At 38.6% G+C, this 22,554-nt stretch overlaps 1 protein-coding gene across 1 annotated transcript in view; it reads right to left on the bottom strand.

Annotated features, from left to right (window-relative positions):
• TRPM3 (transient receptor potential cation channel subfamily M member 3) overlaps nt 1-22,554 on the bottom strand; it is a 288,353-nt gene that overhangs the window by 219,382 nt on the left and 46,417 nt on the right. Inside the window, exon 6 of the mRNA XM_027105962.1 lies at nt 12,420-12,591. Within this exon, the coding sequence (XP_026961763.1) occupies nt 12,420-12,591 (172 nt within the window). The remainder of the gene's footprint in view (nt 1-12,419; nt 12,592-22,554) is intronic.

Below are 22,554 nucleotides of genomic sequence, written 5' to 3'. Positions count from 1 at the left end.
AATAGGGGTAGCCAAATTATCTTCCAGATAAGGTTGCCCATATTTGCACACCCTCCAGTACAGATTTCCATACACACTTATTGACACCAGATATTTTTAAATTCTGTTTTTTGTCAATTTGATAGGTTAAAAAAATTTCATTGTTGTCTTAGCTTTCATTCCTTTAATTTTTCTTTTTTTTTTTGCGGTACGCGGGCCTCTCACTGTTGTGGCCTCTCCCGTTGCGGAGCACAGGCTCCGGATGCGCAGGCTCAGCGGCCATGGCTCACGGGCCCAGCCGCTCCGCGGCATGTGGGATCTTCCCGGACCGGGGCACAAACCCGTGTCCCCTGCATTGGCAGGCGGACTCTCAACCACCGCACCACCAGGGAAGCCCCATTTCTTTAATTTTGAGTGAAGTTGAGCATTTGTATTTTCTTCCCCAAGATTTTCCTGTTGATATACTTTGCCCATTTTCTTACAGGATTCTCCTTTAGGATTTGTAGATGCTCTTTGCTTATTATGTAAATAAGCTCTTTGTCATGGTTGCAAATATTTTCTTTGCTTTCCCAATTGTTCTTTGAATTTATTTATACTATTTTCTAATGGGGTTTCTAAACATTGAATCTATTTTCTACAGAAACTTAGTTTGTCTGAATGGAAAAGTCACAATACCTCTGAGTTTGGTACTATAAAAAGATGAGGGAAAAAGATATAGGCAAGACAGAAACAAGGCCAAGAAACTGTTCTATTCAAAGAATACCCAGAGAGGAAAGGCAAGGTTTATTTTTAAAGTGCTGGCCTGTGGTTTCATTAAATCTGTACGGCAATAGATCCTCGTAGGCTTTATTCACTTAAGATAGAAAAGAAACCCCAACTGCTTTTAGCTCTATCTTTTTGGTTTTACTGAGGAACACAAGCTGAAATCAAAAGAAAAACTAACTAGGGTTGGATCAGTAATACACATGTATCTCAGTCTCTAAAACAAGGTGACCCAGCTCACCATTTGTTAAGAGTTCTACTAATTAATCTTTTTATAACTGTCAGTGTCAGGAAATACTCTTAATTATATATTTATAGGCATTCCCAAGGTTTCAAGAGCCTTTCAGCTGTATCTTGCCAAATTATTACTTATCACTTAGGGGTTATAAAATGTAGGAATGTCAAACTGGATAACTGGTATAAAACAGCTTTAAATCCCTCACAAATGCATCTGCTTTCCAGGTCTCCTCAAACGTTTCCTCAACAGAGTCGGAGGATGCGCTGCTGCTTTTTTACTCCCTAAGATGGGTTTCTCGTCCTTTTTCCCCAACTGGGCCAAGGCCCAGTTACAACCTTTCCCCTTCAGGAAGGATTTGAGAGGCGAGCAATCTCCATTCTCCTGCCTGTTACCAAGAGTACAGTCCTGTGTAGGTCACATGAGAATTATTTCCTAGGATTTATCTTTGAAAAATTAATATTAAGTACAATGTCACAGAAACACGGAATTGAATCTCTTCTATTTATTTTTAATATTTAGGCATTTAAAGGTTACAAATGATGTGCAAGAAAATATGTGGCTATGGATCCATTATGGAATGTGCACAAATTATGCATAGTAGAGCCTGTGCAATTACTTTGAGGCTAGGAGGATCTGTTTGAGTTAACCTAAAAAGTTAACTAAACCAGGATGGTCTAAAGTAATGTATATAATTTTAGACAGCTAGTCTCAATCCCATTTCAAGGGGAAATTACAATTTCCAGAACCAGTGGAAGACTCTTCAGCTACATATCACTAAGAAACACACACGTGAAGAGTGAAAGGGCATGATATGAAGCATATGCTACAGGAGTCATTTATGGACAAAGCTACTCAATGAACACACTAGAACATGTAGGTGTACCTTATTTATGAATGGCAGGTATGTTTTACCTCATGTGCCAACTCCAGCCAATTCTTAATAACCATCTGTAATGCTATGCTGGAAAGGTGTGGCAAAAAGTGCTGGCTGTACTCTAATATCTATTTTCCTCCTTCATAGTGATAGAATTTTAGCTGTATGCCCAGGATAAAGACTACATTTTTGAATCCCCCTTTTGCTAGGTGTAAATATGTGACCAAATATTGGCACATAGGATGTAAGCCAAAATCCTGTATATGACTTCCTCATTGTGCCTTTAAGGGAACAGGTCATGACTTTTTCCTGATTCCTTCTGAGCAGAATGTAGATGTGACAGTGAGTTCCCGCAGACCATGAAAACAGGGATGTGCAGAGCAAAAGAAAGAAGAAATCTGAGTCCTCAACATTGTGAGGCTACCACAAAAGGCCTGGACTCATGTTCAGAATAACACATGCATAAGGAATAAACTCCTGTCTCATTGAGGCATCCATTGTTTTGAGTCATTGTTACAGCAGCAGAACCTGTGTCTTAGTGAATGCAAAATGGTCCTGAGCTGTAACAAGGCTCAGTGGGAAAAGTGTCCCGCTAGGTCTGCAATGTCAATAGTGGGCAAGGGACCCGATGGTTCCATGCCAACTCTAACCTCTTACTGTATGGCTATCCAACTTACTCCAAAATGGAAAACTTTCCAAGGAAACTCTGATGTGACTCATACCTTAGACCTTCCCTTTGTCATATGCCTCCCTCTCTGTGCTATTGTTGACACTCAGGCTTCGTCTCTCTGTATTTGGTATAAATACCAAGAAATGAGACTTACTTAACAGTCATAATAAGAATAAAAATAAATAATTTATGTAGTATTTATGATACAAATTATTTATTTATATATAAATGACTACAATCCTTTAAAATAGCCTCCCAGGAAGCTACCTGCTTATTTCAATAATGCTGCTGTTGCTAAAATATTTTTGGAATTTTTTGGAAATTGTAAATTCACACATTTCTTATAATAATATGACTGGGTCAAAATCACTAAAATTTGTTTCATGCCAAATCAGCAACTCTTTATTGAGCACTTACTATGCATGACATTAACTCTAGTTTTGGTATCAGAGAGGTTGGTAAATAGTAAGGATTTAATAGTAAGGATGTCAGTAGTATTCTTTAGATAATCTATGTCAAATTTCCAGGGTAAGTTGGCTTCATAATTTAACAGGAGAAAAATACTAATACGTATAAGGGGTCTATTACAGTCCAGGGAAATGAGAGACATATACTAGAAATGAAATGTGAATTTTTAAAAAGCACTGCTTTATAGCATTTTACATCATGAATTTATTCATTCACTCAAGATTTATATTACTGCCCTGCTCCCTTATTTCCAACATAATTCTCAGTAATATATAGATTAAAAATTAGAGGTCTCTTTGTATTCAGTTTCAAACGTTTTATTTTCCTAGAACCTTGGTTTATTAAAATATTCCCTTGGCAATGAATTCTAGTTAGTAGGCTCTCCAGGGGCCTGCAGGTAAAGCAACCACATTTCTGGGCTTCTGTTTCTACCCCCAAATCAGCTAATAACGGTGGACTGTAGGATTTCTCTGAACATCAAGGACTCTGACAGTAGAGCCCCCAGCATTGAGCACATTTCTGGAGTCACTGAGCCTGAAACATACAAAGCAGTGGTGCTAAGAGCAGGTGCTGCCGAAATGGAAATTCTGATTTACTTCTTGAGTCAGTTCTGCCTGTTAAGCAGGTCAGTGTGTCTCTTCAAATGAAAAACAGCTTCCTTACAGCCATTATGGCAGAAAGGTCAATTCAAGTCCATTTACAGTTTTCAAATAAGCTGAGAGCTCTAACACAGACGATGACTTTGGTCCTCACCCAGAAGAGAACTGATTCAGAGCAAATGAAGTTGGATATAAGGGAGAACTTCCCAACAGCAAGGGATGTTAGGATCTGAAGGACATGTCAGGGCTGACATCCAGCCTATGATGTGGATTGAGGACACTAAAGTCTTCACAGGTTGTTCAATATTTTAAATCTCACTGCTGGCTCACGATTGCTGCTTTTTCTACGTCTTTAGACTAGGACAGAGTATCTTGGAAGTGTGTGGCCCTGCCACATCAGGTGTGGGCTATTGGAAAGATTTGGGGGAAAAAAAAAAGAAAAACAAAACTCAAGGAAACATACAGGGTAGTGTTTCCTAAGGGATGGATTGGCATTTGGTCCAGGCAATTCTGCATATGAAACCGTCCTGCACAAGGTAGAATATTAATATTCCCTCCTCCTCTCTGTGTCATTTGGGAGCACCAGAAATTGTATCAACCAAACCCCTCTGATATTTTAAAAGACCTCCTACGGGACGCAGTGTCACCTTAGTTGAAAATTACCACAGCCATGTTTAAGAATTATCACCAAAAAATGGTGGTAATGGAACAAGGATACAGTCATGAGTATTTTTTCTGATTATGGAAATTTCACTGAAACAAAATGCTGTAAATTGATGAGTGTCACATCACAAAGATGATCTTTTTAAAATAAAATGTCCTGGAACCCATGAGACTTTATCACTCTATGGATTAGCCTGTTCATGGGACTCCTATACCAAACAACTCAGTGGAAATCAGAAACATCTGTTCCCATCATAAAGCATAACTTATCAGGGATGACATTCGGTGCTACTGGGTGACATTATTATCGTTATTATTTTTTGTTAGTTTGTGTGAGTAAGCACACAGTCATATATAAATTGGTGTACTCGCTTAGGGACTGCATAACAAAACATCTGTTCTTTTTTCCCAGAGAATTCTAAATAGCAATATCCTCAAATACCAAATTTGATTGTTTTATGAATTCTGTGATCATTTCCGCTACTTGTTTGCTTAGAACTGCCAAGCAGATTTTAATCTACTGCTTTAGAGAAAGTATTCTTTGTGGCTTCATTAGATGAGGCTATGCTCAAATGTCAGTTGTTACTCTGGGGCAAAGAAAATGCAGAGCATCAAATTCTCTTTCAAGAAAACCCTGACAGTGGCAAAAGCAATGGTTACAAAAATCTAAACCTACTCAGACATCCCCATTCATTAGTACTGCAGAATGGGTGTATCTATAATGACTACCATGGGGACAGAGTCTCTTAGACTAGATTTAGTCTGACATAGATTTCACTTTATAGTATGAAGATGACAAAGTTGGAAAATTCTAGCCTCATAATGAAATTTCCTACAAAGTTAATGTTCACAAATTAATTAAGATATGTAATCCAAATAAAACTTTGCGTTTAGCCAAACCTAAAATAAAATTCAAACACAACGGAGTATAGCACTTTCATCAATTAGAGCCCAAAACAAACTAGATTTCTGTCCTCTTCCTCCAATCTCCTTTTTAAACAAAACAGTAAATTATAAGAAGGAAATCTGATATTGGCCCAAATCTAAACTTGACATATAAATCTTATCTTATATATTCGGGACCAATTCACATTTAGCCCAAATCTAAACTTGACATATAAATCTTATCTTATATATTCGGGACCAATTCACATTTAGCCCAAATTCTAACACCTCCACCAAACAGAGTTCTCTGCAAACTTAACTGACATTCATAATGATTGCTCCAAGACACTAGAATAGCTTGACTCTCTAAAGAAATAGAAATTTTCTCCATTATATTCTTCACTCAAGCAAGAGGAACAACTACAGTTTAGAATATATTTTCAACAATGAAAAAACATGAGTTTTCTGTTTATTGCTTCAATGATCAAGACTTTAAATGAACTACTCTTTAAGAAGTAATGTTAATAGAGGCTTGATAATATGTTTCAGAATATAATTTTGAGTCTCATTTTTTTCTTTGGACCCTTTCTGTAACCCCAGAGATCCATGGCTTTTCCCTAACAAGCAGAGACAGGTTCGCTTTGTGGTAAAGATATTCTGACAGACATCCTAGACTCTGATGGGCTTCGAATGAACGTCTGGATCTCAGGTTGGAATCTATGGCAGCCCATCAGGCTATATCAACACAGAACATGGTTTCCCACTAGGGGACCGCTGTGCCAACGAGAAGGCAGGAAGGGAATCAATGTTTCTTAACTGCCACGTGCCAGAATCCTTTCATAGGTTGACTCATTTAATCACCACACTGTGAAAAATTATCATCCCTGGTTCACAGACACAGAAACAAAGTCTGAGAGAAATACGGTAATTTACCTAAGGTCACAGAGCCATGAAGATCTGAACCCCCAGGTCTCCCTGTTTCTCTCAGCTTATACCACTGGCAAGAGGCAAAGCCTTCCTTTTTTCCCAAAAGTTATGTTCTTCCCTTCAAACGCTTCCAAAAAAGCCACAATTGCTGGGGATTTTTCTAATGTTCCTTTTTAAGAACTGCAAGGTAATATTTGTTTTAAATGTTTTTTGGCCAGCTTAGTGTAGAATTTGGGACAAGAAAAAATGATTATCAAAATTTTAGATAAATTTTAACATGTGATAACATAGTTCTTAATTTTTATTTTTTTGAAAGAATTGTTAAAGGATACCTGGATCAGTATTTTCCATTATGTTGCTACTAAGTTAAGGAAATACTTTAAAAATCTACCTTGCGTGTGGCCCACGCAAGTTAAAGAAATGCTTTGGTGCTGAAATAGTTATAGATGAAATGATACACTGTTTGGATTTCTTTCAAACTTACCCGGAAGAAGATGTAGGTGGTTATATACATAGAGGAAACAAGATTGGCTATAGGCTGATAAATGTAGAGTCTGGGTGATTGTTATGGGGGTTATTATAATATTCTCTAATTTTTTTGGAAATTTTTTAAAAGCAAAAATGTATGCAGAAAATATGCTTGGGATTTTATAGGTTCATCAGGCTACTTACACGTTACTTTCTGGAGCAGTCCCTTGGTATTCAGTCTTTCTGGAGCAGTCCCTTGGTATTCAGTCTTTCAGGTAACACGTGTTTATTGAACAGCTACTACGTTCCCAGCATTGTGCTAACTTGATTCAACTTATATGAATATGTAAACAACAATAAAATAAATATGAGGAACTGCTTATTATGAACCTTTGTTTACTTAAATGGTTTGAACTTAACATATGTAATGCTTGGCAATACTAACTAAAGGTGTGGGTCACCTTTGATAATTCTCTTAATCACTTCTCTGCACCTTATTCTGATCTTTTAGATGAATGATTTTATGTTCTCATGAATGGGCACAGATGTGGGTGGGAAAGCACTGCTTTCATCCAGACACTGACAATACTCCTGGGATATAGGTGTAAAGAGTACATATAGCCTCACTCCCTTGCCTCTCTCTTCCTCTTTTCTACTTGCCTAGCAAAATCCCAACAGGCTCTCAACCCAAGTCTCTGCCTATTCTACTACTCAAGCTGAACATGCCTGGAAAAAAACACACATCCCTGATGATTCATGCCACTGTAAATTTATGACCACAAATATCAAGTGGGCAGTCTTACATTTCCCTAGTCAGCTCACTCTCCCAGGCTCTACACTTGTTTTTTCTATTTTCTCCCTAATCTTCTACACCTCTTCCCTTTCCACACTCTTAGCCAATGACCTCCTGTATTATTTTCTTCAGATATAGAAAGCATCTATAAAGAACTACCTGATCTTCCCAGCAGAAAATGTTCCATCCCACCTACATCTGCGCACATAAACTCTGCCTTCCCTCCTGCTACCCGGGATGAAACTCTTCCTGTTCTACCTATGGCCACGTTCTTCATTTGTGCACTGAATCTCATCATCTCCCTCCTTCTCAAGGACTTTGTCTCAACTCCCCAGAGATTAGTCCTCAACTCCCTTTTCTGTAAAAACTTACTCCTTAGGGGCTCCCACTAGCCCCATTCTTTGAAGAATATACTGGTGTCTGTAAGGATGACTGTTCAGCATCCTTGATGCGTCTATTCCTCCCCCTGAATGCTCAACTCAGTAGCAAGTTCTCTTGAGCTCTACCTTCAAAATGTATCTTAGGACCAATATCGTATGATTCTACTTATGTGAGGTACCTAGAACAAATTCATAAAGACATGAAGTTGAATCATGGTTACGGGGGCTGAAGGGAGGGAATAAAAGTGTTTAATGTGTACAGAGTTTCAGTTTGGAATGATGAAAAGTTCTGGGGATGGATAGTGGTGATGATTACATAACAATGTAAACGTACTTCATAGCACTGAACGGTATACTTAAAAATGGTTAAACTGATAAATTTTATGCTATATATATTTTACCACATTAAAAGAAAGATCAGTTAAGAAAACAGATATGTATAAATTTGAATCCAACCGCTTTTTACTACTTTTATTGCTGTCACCCTAATTCAAAACACTGTCATCTCTCACCTGCATTACGGCAATAGCCTACTGAAACATCTACCTGCTTTTAATCTTGCCCCCTGCGTCAGTTGGATCTCTACACACAACAGCAGAGTGATGTTTTAAACCACAAGGGAGATCCTATAACTAGCCAGATCAAAACTCGGTCAGAATAAAATTCAACTCTTTACAAAGGTCATACTCTTCATCGAATACCTGGGTCTTTGTTCCTGCTTTCACTCCCTCCAGAATGCTCTTTTCAGAGCTGGCTCCCTCACTTCATTCAGGTCTCTGCTCATATATTACACCATACCCAATCATCTAATCTAAACTATGCTCCCATCACACACATGTGCATGCATGCAGACATGTGTACCCATGACACATACATATATCCCTTCCTCTGCTTTATTTTTAACAGCTCTCTTACTACATATATTTGCCTATTTACTTATTTACTTATTACTCTGCCCCTCTTGACATAAGCTCAATGAATTATCTACTGCTGCTTTTCTAGACCTTAACCATGACTGGTACATAATAGGAGTTCAAGAAATATTTGTTTGCTAAAGGCATGATGGGGATTGTTTGAGGCTTTGCATGTTAAATTTGAAGTTTAGAAAATTTCAGATGGAAGAGTGTTCCTAAGTGGCTCACGTCGGAAAGGATTCTCCTTTAACAGCAAAGAAGTCCTTCAGTAACCAATGACAACACTTCAGTAAGGACTGTTAACAGCAAGAATGAGTGGAGGGAGGGGAGAGTTGAGATAATGGATGCCAGAGTGCTGAGAAAAGTCTAAGATGCTGGTGCTTATAATATTTTATTATTCATAATTGTCATGTTGATGAGAAAGGGCTTAAAGGTCTCTTGAAAATATTCTTCAGAAGATTATGCTATTTATGCAAGAAATAGACTTGTGGAAAGAATCCTATGGTATGCATGTCATCCCTAAGTGATGAAGAGGAATGGCACTTTAATGAGTAAAATGCTGAGTGTATTCAGACACCTCCAGGGTCTGCTAAGTGTAATAGGTGGTGATAGTATTATTGTGGTATCCTGGTGGAGGGTCTAATTTCAGGAGGCTAAATTGGGGTTTCCCAAAATTGAGTTCCCCTGTTGTATTTTAGATTTCTTAGACTTTTGAAGAGGGAAATTAAGAAGTAGGTGAGATTTTTAGAATTGTTATAGAATAAAATTTTATTTTAATAAGAAGAATTACATTATCACTAATTATGATATAAAGAAAAAAATAGTGTTCAGATTAGAACAGAGAGTTACATTAAAGGTCTATGTTCTTAGTTCTGCTGTTTCTTATTTTAACCAGGTCAACTTTTCCTCCTTTTTTCTCAGTCAGTCCTATTCTGGAGACTTCCAGGTTCTCAGTGGGCACTTTGCTTTACTGCTAACTGAATGGAGATCTCAAGGTACTACTCTACTTCCGGAGCCTGGGCCACTCCTTAAGCTCTGAGGCCCTCGCTGCTCCTTCCCTGCTTTGTGGGGTGAATGCAGTAAAAAGAGAAGTAGAACTAATGACTCCTGAGTCTGACTTGGAGGGCGACCTGCAATCTCCATTTGCCTGTGATGGAGGTGGCCCAGGGACATGGGACTTTCAATGCTAAATCTGAGAAAGTCCCTGGGAAACTGGGACAAGTTGGTCACCCTCCCACTACTAAGTTCAAGGATAGAACTGGTAGAAGAGCTAAGGCATGGCATCATTCACTACAGCTTGTGGCAAATTCTTGGCCCTGAGCTTATAACTTCCTGTGACCTCAGGGATCTCCTCTGGGCATCTTTAACCTTCTTCTCCTTATTTAATTATTTGCACTGAATGGGAGTCTGTGAATTCCTATTAAGCCTCAAATACAGTCCCCAAAACAAAGAGGAATATTGTGTTTATAAATTATGACGATTGCAATGACTATTTGCCTCTCTCTGCCCCCATCCTGTTCCAGCTACTATCACTTAACCCAACCTAGGGGCTCAGCCTCTACCCCAGATCCGAGGCCTAATCCTGTTTGTGGACTCGGAACATTTTAGGAGTCTCAAGCCAGCTTCTCTGACCTGGTGCTTCAGCTTGGAACCTGGGTCTGTGTTTATCCCCTACTTTGCGCCCTAGACCCTTGACTGGGATTTCACTTGGCAATGTGTTTGCATGCCACTACCTGCCCTGATGTGCTCACAAGGGTCCAGTGTCACACGAGTGGCATGAGGCATGTGCCTGGGGTCCTGGCTCCTCCAGCATCCCTGATGCCCTGACCACCAGCCTTGGCCTTCTCCTGGACTCTATGCTGCTGGGCTCTGCTCCTCACGGAGGCCCGGCCACTGTCTATGAACCTCCCCTTCAGGGCAATCCCCACGCATAGCAACTCTGTGAGCTTTGGACACAGGTGCTTCCCCAGGCACAAAGGTTACAAAACAATGTCCCCTCTGGGATGACTAATTAGAAAAGAGTATCCTTTCCTTGGGCACCTATAAGGCACAGGGCTTGGCAGACAGAGCCCTGGCTGGGTTTTAACTCCTGCTGGCACCATCGTAGCTGGGTGTTTAAACTTACACAACCGCACACCTAGCTCTTCTCCTAACACTAACGAATACCTGGCCCAGCTGCCACCAGGACCTGGCACAATGGCATGCTTTGTGTGTCTGGACAAATTTGGTCTCACTATTGAGCACTGAACTTGACCCTGCATTTGCTCTTTGTCTACCCTGCTCCCATCTTCTTCAGCTTTCAGGCTACTCCTATTTAGGCTCATTCTTAACCTGCTGGTGTAAAACAAGTAATGCTGTAGCCTATAAAAACCTAAATGGATAATATTAATGATATGAGTTTTGTCCTTCCTGTCAAATATTATAATAAAATTCAATTTTAGTTTAACAAAACCTACCACCCATTGGCTACAGTGCTTTGTTACTTTGGATCTCTGCTGGTTTCTGGATGGATTTTCTAGTCTTTTCTACTCTTTTTTCCCCAAAAGATGTTTACCTTTGGGTAATCCTGTGTTTTCTCTTTCCAAAGATAGTTGAAGATTCTTAGAAGAAAGTTTTCTAATACAATGTTGACTTCAGGCCTACACCAAAATCTATTATTCCAGAATTCTCTGTGAAAAAGATGAAGGTATGAAACTTGACTGCTTAAACAGCAGTAGCTCCTAAAACGTGGAACCAGAAAAGAGAGTACAGGAAAGAGAAGCTGTGGTCTGATAGGTTGGACATCCTAGCTCTGGGAGGAAGGTGGCAAGAGCAAGCAAGATCCATTTGGGACAGATGCAGAGAAAAGACTGGAGATGAGAAAAGCCATTTGGACAGGCTGAATCATATTACACTGAATTTTTGAAAGCTTATCAAGCCAAAGAGAATCTTTTGTTACTTGGAATTGCAGGCTTTGAAAGTTTAATCAATTAAATCCAAGTTTCCCTGATGGAACATACAATTACCAGAAAGCTTGAGCCTGCCGCGAAGCCATGTGTTACTTTGTGAAAACAAATTGAATTTTATTTTGTGAGGAAGGTCAGTAGATTATTTTCATACCTCTACCACATTTAAATGCAAGCCACTGAGTGTGCTGGGGAGCATTGCTGTTTTTACAATGCTACCTTCTCATAGTTAAATGGGTACACGATAAATACTGCATAGAACACATAAGTACTTAATAGTATCATTTCAGTGTAACTATGGGCTAAGTATTATGTGGTACCCATAAATACACACATATATCTAAATATATAGGTATCTAGAGACAGTGAATGAATACATACATAAAATTAAGAGACAGAATTAGTTTCATCAACATGGTTACACATTATGCTTTAGTTTAGACAATGTCAGTTCCCTGGAAATGCCTTCGCACAGCCAGATCTATGCTAAGATCAAAACCTGTTTTTTTTTTCTTTTCTTTAGCCACCAAAAATAGCTTAATAAATAGAAAAAAACTTCTCCAGGGTGCTTTTCCTCCTTAGAGTATTGTGTAAAAGATGTAGACAAAAGTTTGGAAGGAAAAGCTTATCTGCATTTATAAACCCCAGACAGGGTTGAATTTTTCACACATAATAAATGAGCTTGAGTCCACTAATTGTGTAAACACTTATTGCGCCTCCAATCATCCTCCTCTAGATGACTTCCTCTAATTCTAACCATTGGCCCAGTAGAAAGTGATCTGTGTTCAAAATCTGCTCAAGTTTTCTCACTTTCAGCCTATTTGAAGGCTGAGTGGGAACAGTAGCCGACTTACTTGTATTTATCTTCTGGAGTGAAATATGCTTTTCCAGTTGTCTCCTAAGTTTCACCTCTGCTCCGTACTTTCCGGTGGTCCCATTGTCGGCCAGAATGAAGTGAGAATGCATGCTGTTGAGAACAGTGAGCTTGCTCATGGGATTGGACATGGTCTGATATGGCCGGACAACCTGCAGAATTTCAAAAAAAGGGGCAAAGTCAGAGAAAAGAGTGAAAAATATGAAAAGGAGAACCAGACAGACAGGAATGAGAGAGAGAGAAGGGAAATCAATTCTTTGGTACAGTGAAAGGATAGTCTACATCCTCCTCCTAACACTGTTTTGGGTAGAAGCAAGATTTACAGTACGTATTCCATTAATTTTCTGGATTCATACAGAAATGAGAGTTTGTGCTTTCACTGTACTCAAAAACTGGCAAGTGAATGTCTGTTTCATTTTGAAGTTGATTGTTTATATGCTGATGAACCAAAAATAATTTTTAAATTTAGCTATTTTGTTTCTTTCTTTCTCCTCTCCTTCATGTCCATACATCTAATAGGCAGAGAAGAGCAACCATGATTCTGGAGTACAGTGGAGGATGGGGAGTGGAGGGTGGAGAATGGGGTCAGGGGTGATCTTCTTTGTCAAGCCCATTCAGCAATCTGAAGGTCTGTTATTTAAACAGACCTTAAGACACCTTAAGGTGTCTTATTAGACACCTTAAGTGGAAATGCTGAATGTAAAATAACTGTATCATGATATAAATAAAAATCAGGTTCACAATGTTCATCTCTGTCTTAAATTTTTGTTGTGTTATTTTAATTTCATGGTGAATCAGACTACCTGAAACAGAACAATTCTTAGTATGGTCTTTCAGACTTTTGATCTGAAAAGAAAAACAAAACCTATTGTGCGCCAGTTGCTTTATATACATTATCTATACTCCTTGCAACAATCCTGCAAAGTAGATGTTGTTATGTTTATTTTGTAGATGAAGGAACAGAGATGGAGATTAAGTAGGTTTTACAAGAGTTTACCACACTCAGAACCAGAAATCACAACCAGGTCTGCCTGATTCCAAAATCTATGCTTATTCATTCCCCTTTCCCAAACTGCTTAGACACAATGGAAACAAGATGACGTGTTGGAAACCTACTCCTAAAACATTTAGGCAGAAATTTCACTCAAGACTATGAAAAGGAACATTTAACCAACTCACTGTTACACGGTGTCCATACAGTTATTTCTGTACTGTATCACTGAAATTGACAAGACAGAAATAAATGCTAAGGGACTTTTATTTCTGTGCCTTTATGCAGTGTATACATTAATTATAGAGTTGAGATGCACTTGTTCATTTTAAGTATATAATAACTCATCAGGCAAAGCTGTAGTTTGCTAAAGGAATTTAGCAAAGTAGTTTGCTAAAGGAATTACAAAGTGATTCAGTAAAGACAGCATCAGTAGAAAAGATCTCATAAAAGCCATATTTTACACCTTGATGCTGATTCAAAACCCCACATTTCTGTATGCCTGGCAAACAGAATCTACTCAATGAATAGTGAATGGATTAATTCAAAAGACTTGAGACAGACATGCTTTTATTAAAAGTTGAAAAATAAAAACCCCCTCTTATCTGAATTGTTTGGGAATTGATCTAATCTAAATTTAAAATGGGTAATTCTGAGCTTTTGAAATATCTTTCAGACCTTTTAATAAATGTCCCTATTTGTTAATATACCATTAATATACCATTAATTCACAGCTTATTCTAGATGGCTCTCATTTATAAAGGAAGCCTATAAATTTGTGATTATTGTTTCCAGTAATCACATGGAGCAGTGTTCAATTACCCCTTTGTCTAGATGAGTGAATGAGAGTACCCCCTGAACTACAGAGAGAGTGGTTGGCTAACCCCATCCTGAGTTCTTTTATCACTGGAAGAGTAGGTTGCTTGTGGTTAAAATTCCCATTTTGCTGTTACGCATTTTTGATCATAAAACATTCATTCTATAACAGAGTGCAAGTTAATAAATATTAATGCTTTGTTGAAAAAGGCTTAGCAGAAAGACTTTCTCCTATTCTTAAAGTACCTCTGCACTGTACTTTTGGATAAAAGAAAAAGCTTTAGGTTACTGTTTTCTCTTTCCTAACGGCAGTTCCCCAAGGCTCCATGCCAAGAAGGAGGGAACCCCAAAGCAGTTCTGTGAGGGGCATGGGACAGTGGATTTTCTAGAGGTTAAACTATTTGTGATGGAGAACTCCAGACACTTGTTCTAGATGAGATACGGGGCACGTTTTCGAATTCTTGGGAGCTTAATTAAAGACCACCAGTGAAAGTGATGTTTTCAAACAAATAAAGGAGTGAAAATGATTCTGGGTCAACCTGACTTAATCACCACAATCTGAGAATAAAAGAACACAATTAAATCATCTGACTATATTCTATATATCTGTTTCCCCCACCACAGGATTCTAAGGACATTGGTGCTTCAGCCTTCTGAGTTTTGACCTTCGTTTCTTGTGAAACATGGTGCACCAGCTCTTTGGGAATACGGTACATTTGAATTAATCATGATAAGAGGATCAAGTTTACAGTGTCACTCATGAATTTTAATGTCTTCATCTTACTGCTCCCCATTTCTTTGGATCTTATGTTAAAGTAAGTTAAAGGTAGTTATATTTTGCCAGGGATTTTTTCTGCCGAATAATGGAAGATATAAATCCAAAAAATAAGTTAAATGTCCTAAATTATTTTCCAGTCATCATTGGAGGAAGGTATATTGAATCCTGGAACAATCATGAACGTTTGAGGCATGGAAATCTCTTTGAATCCCAGTTCTGTCAATGGCTGTGTGAATCTGAGTCTCACATTTTTAATCTGTAAAAGAGAAATGATAAAACTACTTACCTCATGGGGGTTAGATGAGATTATATGTGCAAAGTACCTGGCACCATGCCTGGCTCCTAGTAGGCAATCTACAAATGTGAATTTCTTCTCAAGTCCTGCTTTAGCTTAACAACTATAAACTGATTCTCCAGTTGCAAACTAGTGACCAACATGAAACGATGGGAGACAATTCAGTCACTTTTGTTTTACATAGGGATTTAAATCAATCAATATGAGTAAAGAAAACAAATTTATCAGTTGCCAAAATATGCAAAGTGGTTTTTTTTTGCATGTCCTCCTAGGTCATTTAAGACGGTGATATTCTGGAAATATTTGTTGATTAACTGCAAAGTTGGAAATAACTTCCCAAATACTTCAGAGGAATGCATTTTGGTCTAACTTGTCTACAAAATACACTTAATATTCTTCATAACAAACATACCAGCAGTCTATTTTTGTTCAAGTTACAATTTGCATTTCTACAAAAGATTTGCTGATCTTCCTGTTAAGTTTTTCAAATAGAAAAAAACAATGCCTTTGTATCACATGAATACAAATGAATTTTTCCTTCTGACAAAATTTTAGAGGTAATGTAAAACTTTTATTGTTAAGAGCAAACATAAAAAGGACTTTTTTGGAAATGTGTGTATGTGTGTGTGTGTCTGTGTGTGTGTGCATGTGCATGTTTGCATAGCAAGAACAATTGTGACCTGTAGGTATACAGATTACTCTAGCACGTTTCTCAGCCAGTGTTTCCTGGGAGAATCAAGACCTAATGCTCTGCAGTATTCATTGTATGTAATGGATCACCTTCTCTCCTAAGAATATAGGATGGTCCATGTTATGTACCATCCTTGAGAGAACTGAGAAGAGAGTCATTCAAATAATTATCTGTGTTCTGTAGCTCAAATGAGGAATCTGGGTTGGGAAAGACTGAATTGTGTCTGAAAGGACTACATATCAAGTGATCTTTCATGATCGGTAACTACATTGGTATCTATACCTAGAAGGGAAATCTGCTTAGAAATGGATTTTAGATACTTAGTATTTCACTCATTAATCTATTGTACACGCTTTGTATTGGCTGATTGGTAAAGCTCTAGTTCTAAGGCCTCTGTGTACCTTGACTTTGCAACAAAGAGGGAATGTAATAGAAGCTGTTCAAGAAGTTAATGAGGTGGAGGGCCTTTATATAAGATACTTGTAGGGCCATTATCATTGCCAGGAGAGAACCGATCTAGAGACACTGCGGAGAAACTGAACATCATTTGTGTGTTGGTGCAGCGCGCTGCGTTTATTTTACTTGGATGGGCTGAAATCGATCATTTGGGAGCTGATCTAGGACACCTGCTGGAGTTTTCCTAGCTATTTTCATGCATGTTCTGGTCTCACCCAGGAGTACTTAGTAGGCAGTCAGGAGATGGGACTTCAAGTTCTAGTTCCCCTAACTACTTTTGTGAACTTGGGCAAGTCTTCAAATTTATTCATTCATTCGTTCACACACCCATTCAGAATTTCTCTAGGAAAAATGTATGTGATAAGTATTGGACTGGTTTGAGGAGACATATAATCTTGCATCTTATCTCAAATAAATATTCAAAATATATTAATCAGAAGAAACTTTTTGGAGGGTGGTTTTCTCATCTGTAAGGTAGAGGATTTGACTATAAATTCTGAAGGCTTTCTACCTCTAAAATTGAGTCTGTACAGTCTGTATTAAAAAATACATTTGCCTTTTCCAAGTTAGCACAGAACAATGACCTTCTGTGTGTGCTGGCCACAAAAAAATTAGTTCGCTCATATCTTGGGGTCTCCTCCATTTTGTGGTGCTTTCCACGACGCAAGGGCAGTTTGGGTATCTGTGACTTCTTTCCTGAACAGAACTGAATTGAGTTAAATCAGGTTTCTGAGTCATCAATCACAGGCCTTCTGCAATCCCAGACGTTATTACCTGGTGAGGTGTGTGTCAACCTGCCCCAGGCAATACCAGGGTAGGGGATGTGTAGCCCACTGAGTCATTCTTTCCCTCCTAATAGCACCATGATTATAATTTAGGCAGGAAGAAAATTAGCATTCTTTGACTACTTACTGTATGCCAGGCACCGTGATAGACACTTTTACATGGATTAATCCATTTCACGCTTATTTTAAAGACAAAACTATAGAGGCTCAGAGAAGTAAAGAGTCTTGACAAGATCTGCCCCACTAACCTCACTGTTTCCTATAAATCGCATGTAGACCTTAAATTCCTTTACAGGGCAGGAGACATTTAGAGGGAAGACAGAGGACCCAGCCTGATTTTAAATTTATAAAGGATATTATGGTTGGTTTTGCTGCTGGACATTTTTGTCAGTGACTCAGCCGGGCATTAAAATCCTGCTGACAGCTGATCAGATTATTTCCAGATGAGTTCTCCAGAACTGTATAGTAGACAGAGGTCAGGAAAGGCACCAGCAGGCAGTAAAATGGGGTTTGTGCTTTGGAGAAAGAGACACAAAAGGAGTGGCAAGGTACTCTTCAGATCAGGCATGCGTTTCTGGGAGGGATGAGGGTATACTGCAGAGAAGTGGGAAACAACCTGTGTCTGAGGTAAAGAAACAAGGGGAATGAGAGAATGAAATAAAAAAAAAAAAGGCACTGTGTATCCTCAAAATCATAGCAAGGCCTGAGCTAGAGGGAACACTGGCTTGTTGTTTCCTATTCAGGCAGCTCAGCTGCAAGTCTAGGTATGAAGCAGGGTCATATTGAAACCCAGATGCTGACTCTCAGCTCAGCAATCCAAACAAGAAACCAGCAAACCCAGGGATCCATCTCTAAAGAATGCCCAGATACTTTAGCTGCGTGACTCCCACTCAAATCCACAGGAAAACAACTGCATCTTTTTGCAGCACTTTGAAAATGTGTTCTTCACCTCACGGGCTGTAGAGCTGCCCCGTCCACATTTCAGGCTTTCTGCTCGAATAGGCTCGCCTCCCTCTGCCCTGTCCAGAGGTGAACTGTGTACCATTCAGATACAGGCCTACTGGTTGTGGGAAAAGGCCTTGAGCTCTGAAAGGGGTTACTTGCTTTAGAAATCACCATGTATCAGTGGGGTGATTTTAAAATTTGTTCAGAAATTCTTTGAAAATCTTCCCTTAGTCTGGCTGGATTCAGTGACACACTTCTAAGCAGAATAAAACAGAAGTGATGGTGTGTGGCTTCCAAAACTAGGTCATAAGAGGGTTCCTCTTCACTCTCTCTTGGATCACCTACTCTGGGGGGAGCCAGTTGCCATGTTAATAAGGCAGCCTCCTAGAGAGATCCACACGGTGAAAACTCCTCCCAATAGCCATGTGAGTGAGTCATCTTGGAAGCGGGTACTGTAACCCCATTCACAGCCCCAACTGACATCCTGACTGTGACCTTACGAGAGACCCCAAGCCAGAACTACCCAGCTAAGCCACTCACAAATTCCTGATTCGCAGAAACAGTGATATAATGAATGTTTAAAGTCGTTAAGTTTTGGGGTAATCTGTTATATGGTGATAGATAACTAACATAATACTGCATTATTATTATCTTCTTGGAGACTTCAAAGCATATTCTCTTCCCTCTACTCTGGATTCACTGATGCATCATAATTTCATGACCTCCATTCTGCCCCATTCTGGTCCTCTAAGCTGCCTGGCATTCCATCCCTAGGCTCTGATCAGTTCTGGTTCCTATTCTACACTGGGGCTATGACTACCATCCTCCACGTTCCTCATACGTCTGACCCCAAACACTATCTCTCCTCATTTGGCAGATGATCTGACTCCTGTGTTTACACATTTGCCAGATGGATGACCCAAGGCAGGTTATTTACCTTCTGGTCTCAGTGTCTCCATTTGTAAATGGAGATTAATAATGATTATAACTACCTCACTGGGTCATTTTTAGGATTCAATGAGATATAAAACTCATGAAATGATCCACATATGAACTCAAAAAAATGACAGTTGCTCTTATATGGAGAAGTAATATTGCATAATAGGTAAGAATATGATATGGGGAATTGGATGGCCTAGGTTTACATCCCAGCTACATAATTTATTAGTTATATAACATTGGGAAAGCTACTTAATCTCATTGTGTTTAGTTTCACCATCAGTAAAATGGGAAGGATGATAGTGATACTAAAAATAGCAACTTCTGAGTGCCATTATGAGGATTAAATGACTATCTGTGTAAAGTGCTTAGCTGGATGCCGATACTTATTAAACTCTACAATTGTGTTGATATTATCATTGTTGTTATTATTATTTCAGTGATAAATGATAAACCTCCAGCTAAACTTCAAAATCCTGCCATCAACTCTCTGCCTACATATTCTTTCCTCGTCTCCTTCGGTTACAAGGGTACAGGTGGTTAATCTCCCCTTTAGCTCTGGACCCCATCACCTCAGGGCCACTCTAGGACTTATTTCATTAATTATCTCCTCTCCAACCCTAACTCCATTTCTACCATAAACTTATAAACAAACTCAGGTCTCTCCCATCTTGAAGACAAAAATCCCTCAAATTATGGCTCCCTTTGGCTCCTCATGTCCCTTCTCCGCATCCCAGACAAACCTCTAAAAGGTAGTTTCTACTTGCCATCTCTACTTCTTTTTTTTCCTCCTCAACCCATTGAAATATGGCTTGATCCTCCATCATGCTTCTGAAACAGCTCTGACCAGTGATACCAATGATGTCTGTCTTGATCAACTCGATGAACACTTCTAAGTCCTTCTCTTCCTTAGGCTCTCAGTTGTACTTGGCATTGCCCTTCACTCAGTCCTTCTAAAACACAGTCTTCCCTTGGCTTCTAAAACACTCCCTGGTTTTGCTCCTCCCTCTTAGCCCTTCCTCTGGTCTCCTTCACAGGCTGCTTTTCCTCTGCTCAACCGTTAAATATTGGCTATCACCAGGATCCGGGATATCATCAGGCCCTCCTTTTCATCACTCTACATACTCTGCTGTATGTAGTGATCCATCCACTGCAGTGGCTTTAATTATCATCTATATGCAGATATCTTCTGAATCTAAGCGGGTAACCAGATCTTTCTCACTATCCTGCTGGACATTTTCACATAGATATTTCAAAGGAACTTTGAAATCAACATGTCCAAATCCAAACTCAACACTGTGTTTACTGAAACTGTATTACCCATGCAACTGAATGTAGCCCTGAACCTGAGTGTGGTCCAGGTTTAGCTAGCATTGGCTCCTTCATGACTGTAAAGACTTGGGTGGGTCTCCTTGTCGCAACTTCTCCTCTCACATCCTCTGAATATATCGTATCTAACCTAGTCATAGAAGTCTAATAAACTCCATGTAATAACACTCCTGGGAGGTTTTCTGAGCTTACAGTATGAAGTCACATTTGGCTTGCATCTGAAGTAAATGAAAAATGTACTGAGTTGAAAATGACACTAGAATTATCAATTGCATTATTAAACTTGATTTTTCTTGGCTTAAAATATAAAAATGACATCAAAAGAACACTTGCCAATTAAATATAACAACTCTTAAAGGTTATAAAATTCTGAGAATATATCTACAGCTTAGGGAAGACGGAAGATATTGAACGTCAAGATAATTTAATAACCACATAAGATGATGCTTTGGAAATCTACCTTTGTGTTTTCATCCCCAGGCTAAAATGAAAAGTGCTTTTTCTTGTGATCATGCCTAGATTTTTCATTTGCCATGTGTTTTGTTAATCTAAATTTGGGAAAAGACAAATCATAAAGGCTTCATAAACTGTTCAATTACTTGAAACAATTCTGGTCAGATTGTTTTCTAAAGCAAGAATCTAAGTCTGAAATGAGTCATATAAAAATCACAATTCATTGGAATTTCTTTCTTGACTTAACACTGGTGACACTTTCATAATCATCATTCCAGATTGAGAGTATTTAGGGACAGAGAAAAGGGCTCAGGTCACTCTCATTGAGTCTACTTTTGAGTTTAATTCACAGTCATAAGATATCTGCCAGTATCTCAACTAACAGTAAAAACATAATATCATTAAATATTTTCTTATATATCACTTGGCATACTATTGGGTTGGCCAAAAAGTTCATTCGGGGTTTCCCATAAGATTTTATGGGAAACCCCGAATGAACTTTTTGGCCAATCCAATACTAGTTAAGAGTATGGGCTTTGGAGACAGTGGATCTTGGCTTAGTTTTTTTTTTTTATGGAATAAAACATATCTCAGCAGGCTAATATATACAATCACAGAGAGCTTCCTCAAATATGAGCTCAATAAATTACAATTAGTATTATGATTATGCTCATTGAAGTTGTATAAAATAGAGCAAATGTTTTATAGTCAACTTAGAGATGAAGAAATCAAATCTTATAAAGTTTAAGTGACATGTCAAGGCCTTATGTTCATGCAAAGTATTATGTTAGTGGTTACCATCAAACAAAGAAAACAATTTAATCCCTATTTTTTAGGAGTTTTTAATTAAGTAGGGGAAAAAGACAGTTGTGGGAGAACTACCATCAGGCATATGATATTGTGGGTGAAGTCAGGGAAGCCATCTTGGTGGAAGGGAGCCTTGAGCTTAGTTTGATGGAAGTATAGGATTACGGGTTGCCATAGAAGAGAAGAGCAGTAGGAATAATATGGAGACATCACAGAGGTGGAGTTAACCTTAAGAGCTGAACAATATTCGTTTTCAGGTCTAATGTCAGGGCAAAAGATTGTTACTATCTCAGTATTCATAGCATTATTCTTCACCAAAGTCTGTTGTTTTTATCTATTAATTGAAAGATTTGGTTAAACAGAGTTGAAGGTATTTAAATTGAAAGAATCAAGGCTAGTTCTATCACTGAGTTGGGAGAATCATGTATCTTTCAAAGGGGTTACAGAAGAGCCTCTTCTCATTCCACATTTCTTTGTCTCCATCCCCAACGTGTAGAGGCTTCACCATCCACCTCCCAACTTGAGCTGCTACATAAGAAAATAGTTTTATATTCAGATACTTGGTTAAAAAATCCCTCAACTATAGTTACTATAGTATGATCAAGCTCTGTAATATGAGTAGAGGTTAAGTTGTGGTAAAGTTGTGAACCAGATATAATTTATCATTATATTTTTTCCATAATGTTTATTTTCCCTGAAGCCTGAATTTCATCATGGCCAATCCATCTCCTCAATATTTATTGAGTACCTACTATGTGTGTGGCTCTAAGTTGAACTCAGAATCCAAAGATACATGCCTTATATCTTTTTTTTTTTTTTTTTTTTTGTGG

The sequence above is a fragment of the Aethalodelphis obliquidens genome, unplaced genomic scaffold (genome assembly GCF_003676395.1).
Source record: "Aethalodelphis obliquidens isolate GAN/ISIS:26980383/991018 unplaced genomic scaffold, ASM367639v1 scaffold7, whole genome shotgun sequence".
NCBI lineage: Eukaryota > Metazoa > Chordata > Mammalia > Artiodactyla > Delphinidae > Aethalodelphis > Aethalodelphis obliquidens.
This window is presented reverse-complemented; position numbering and strand designations above follow the sequence as displayed.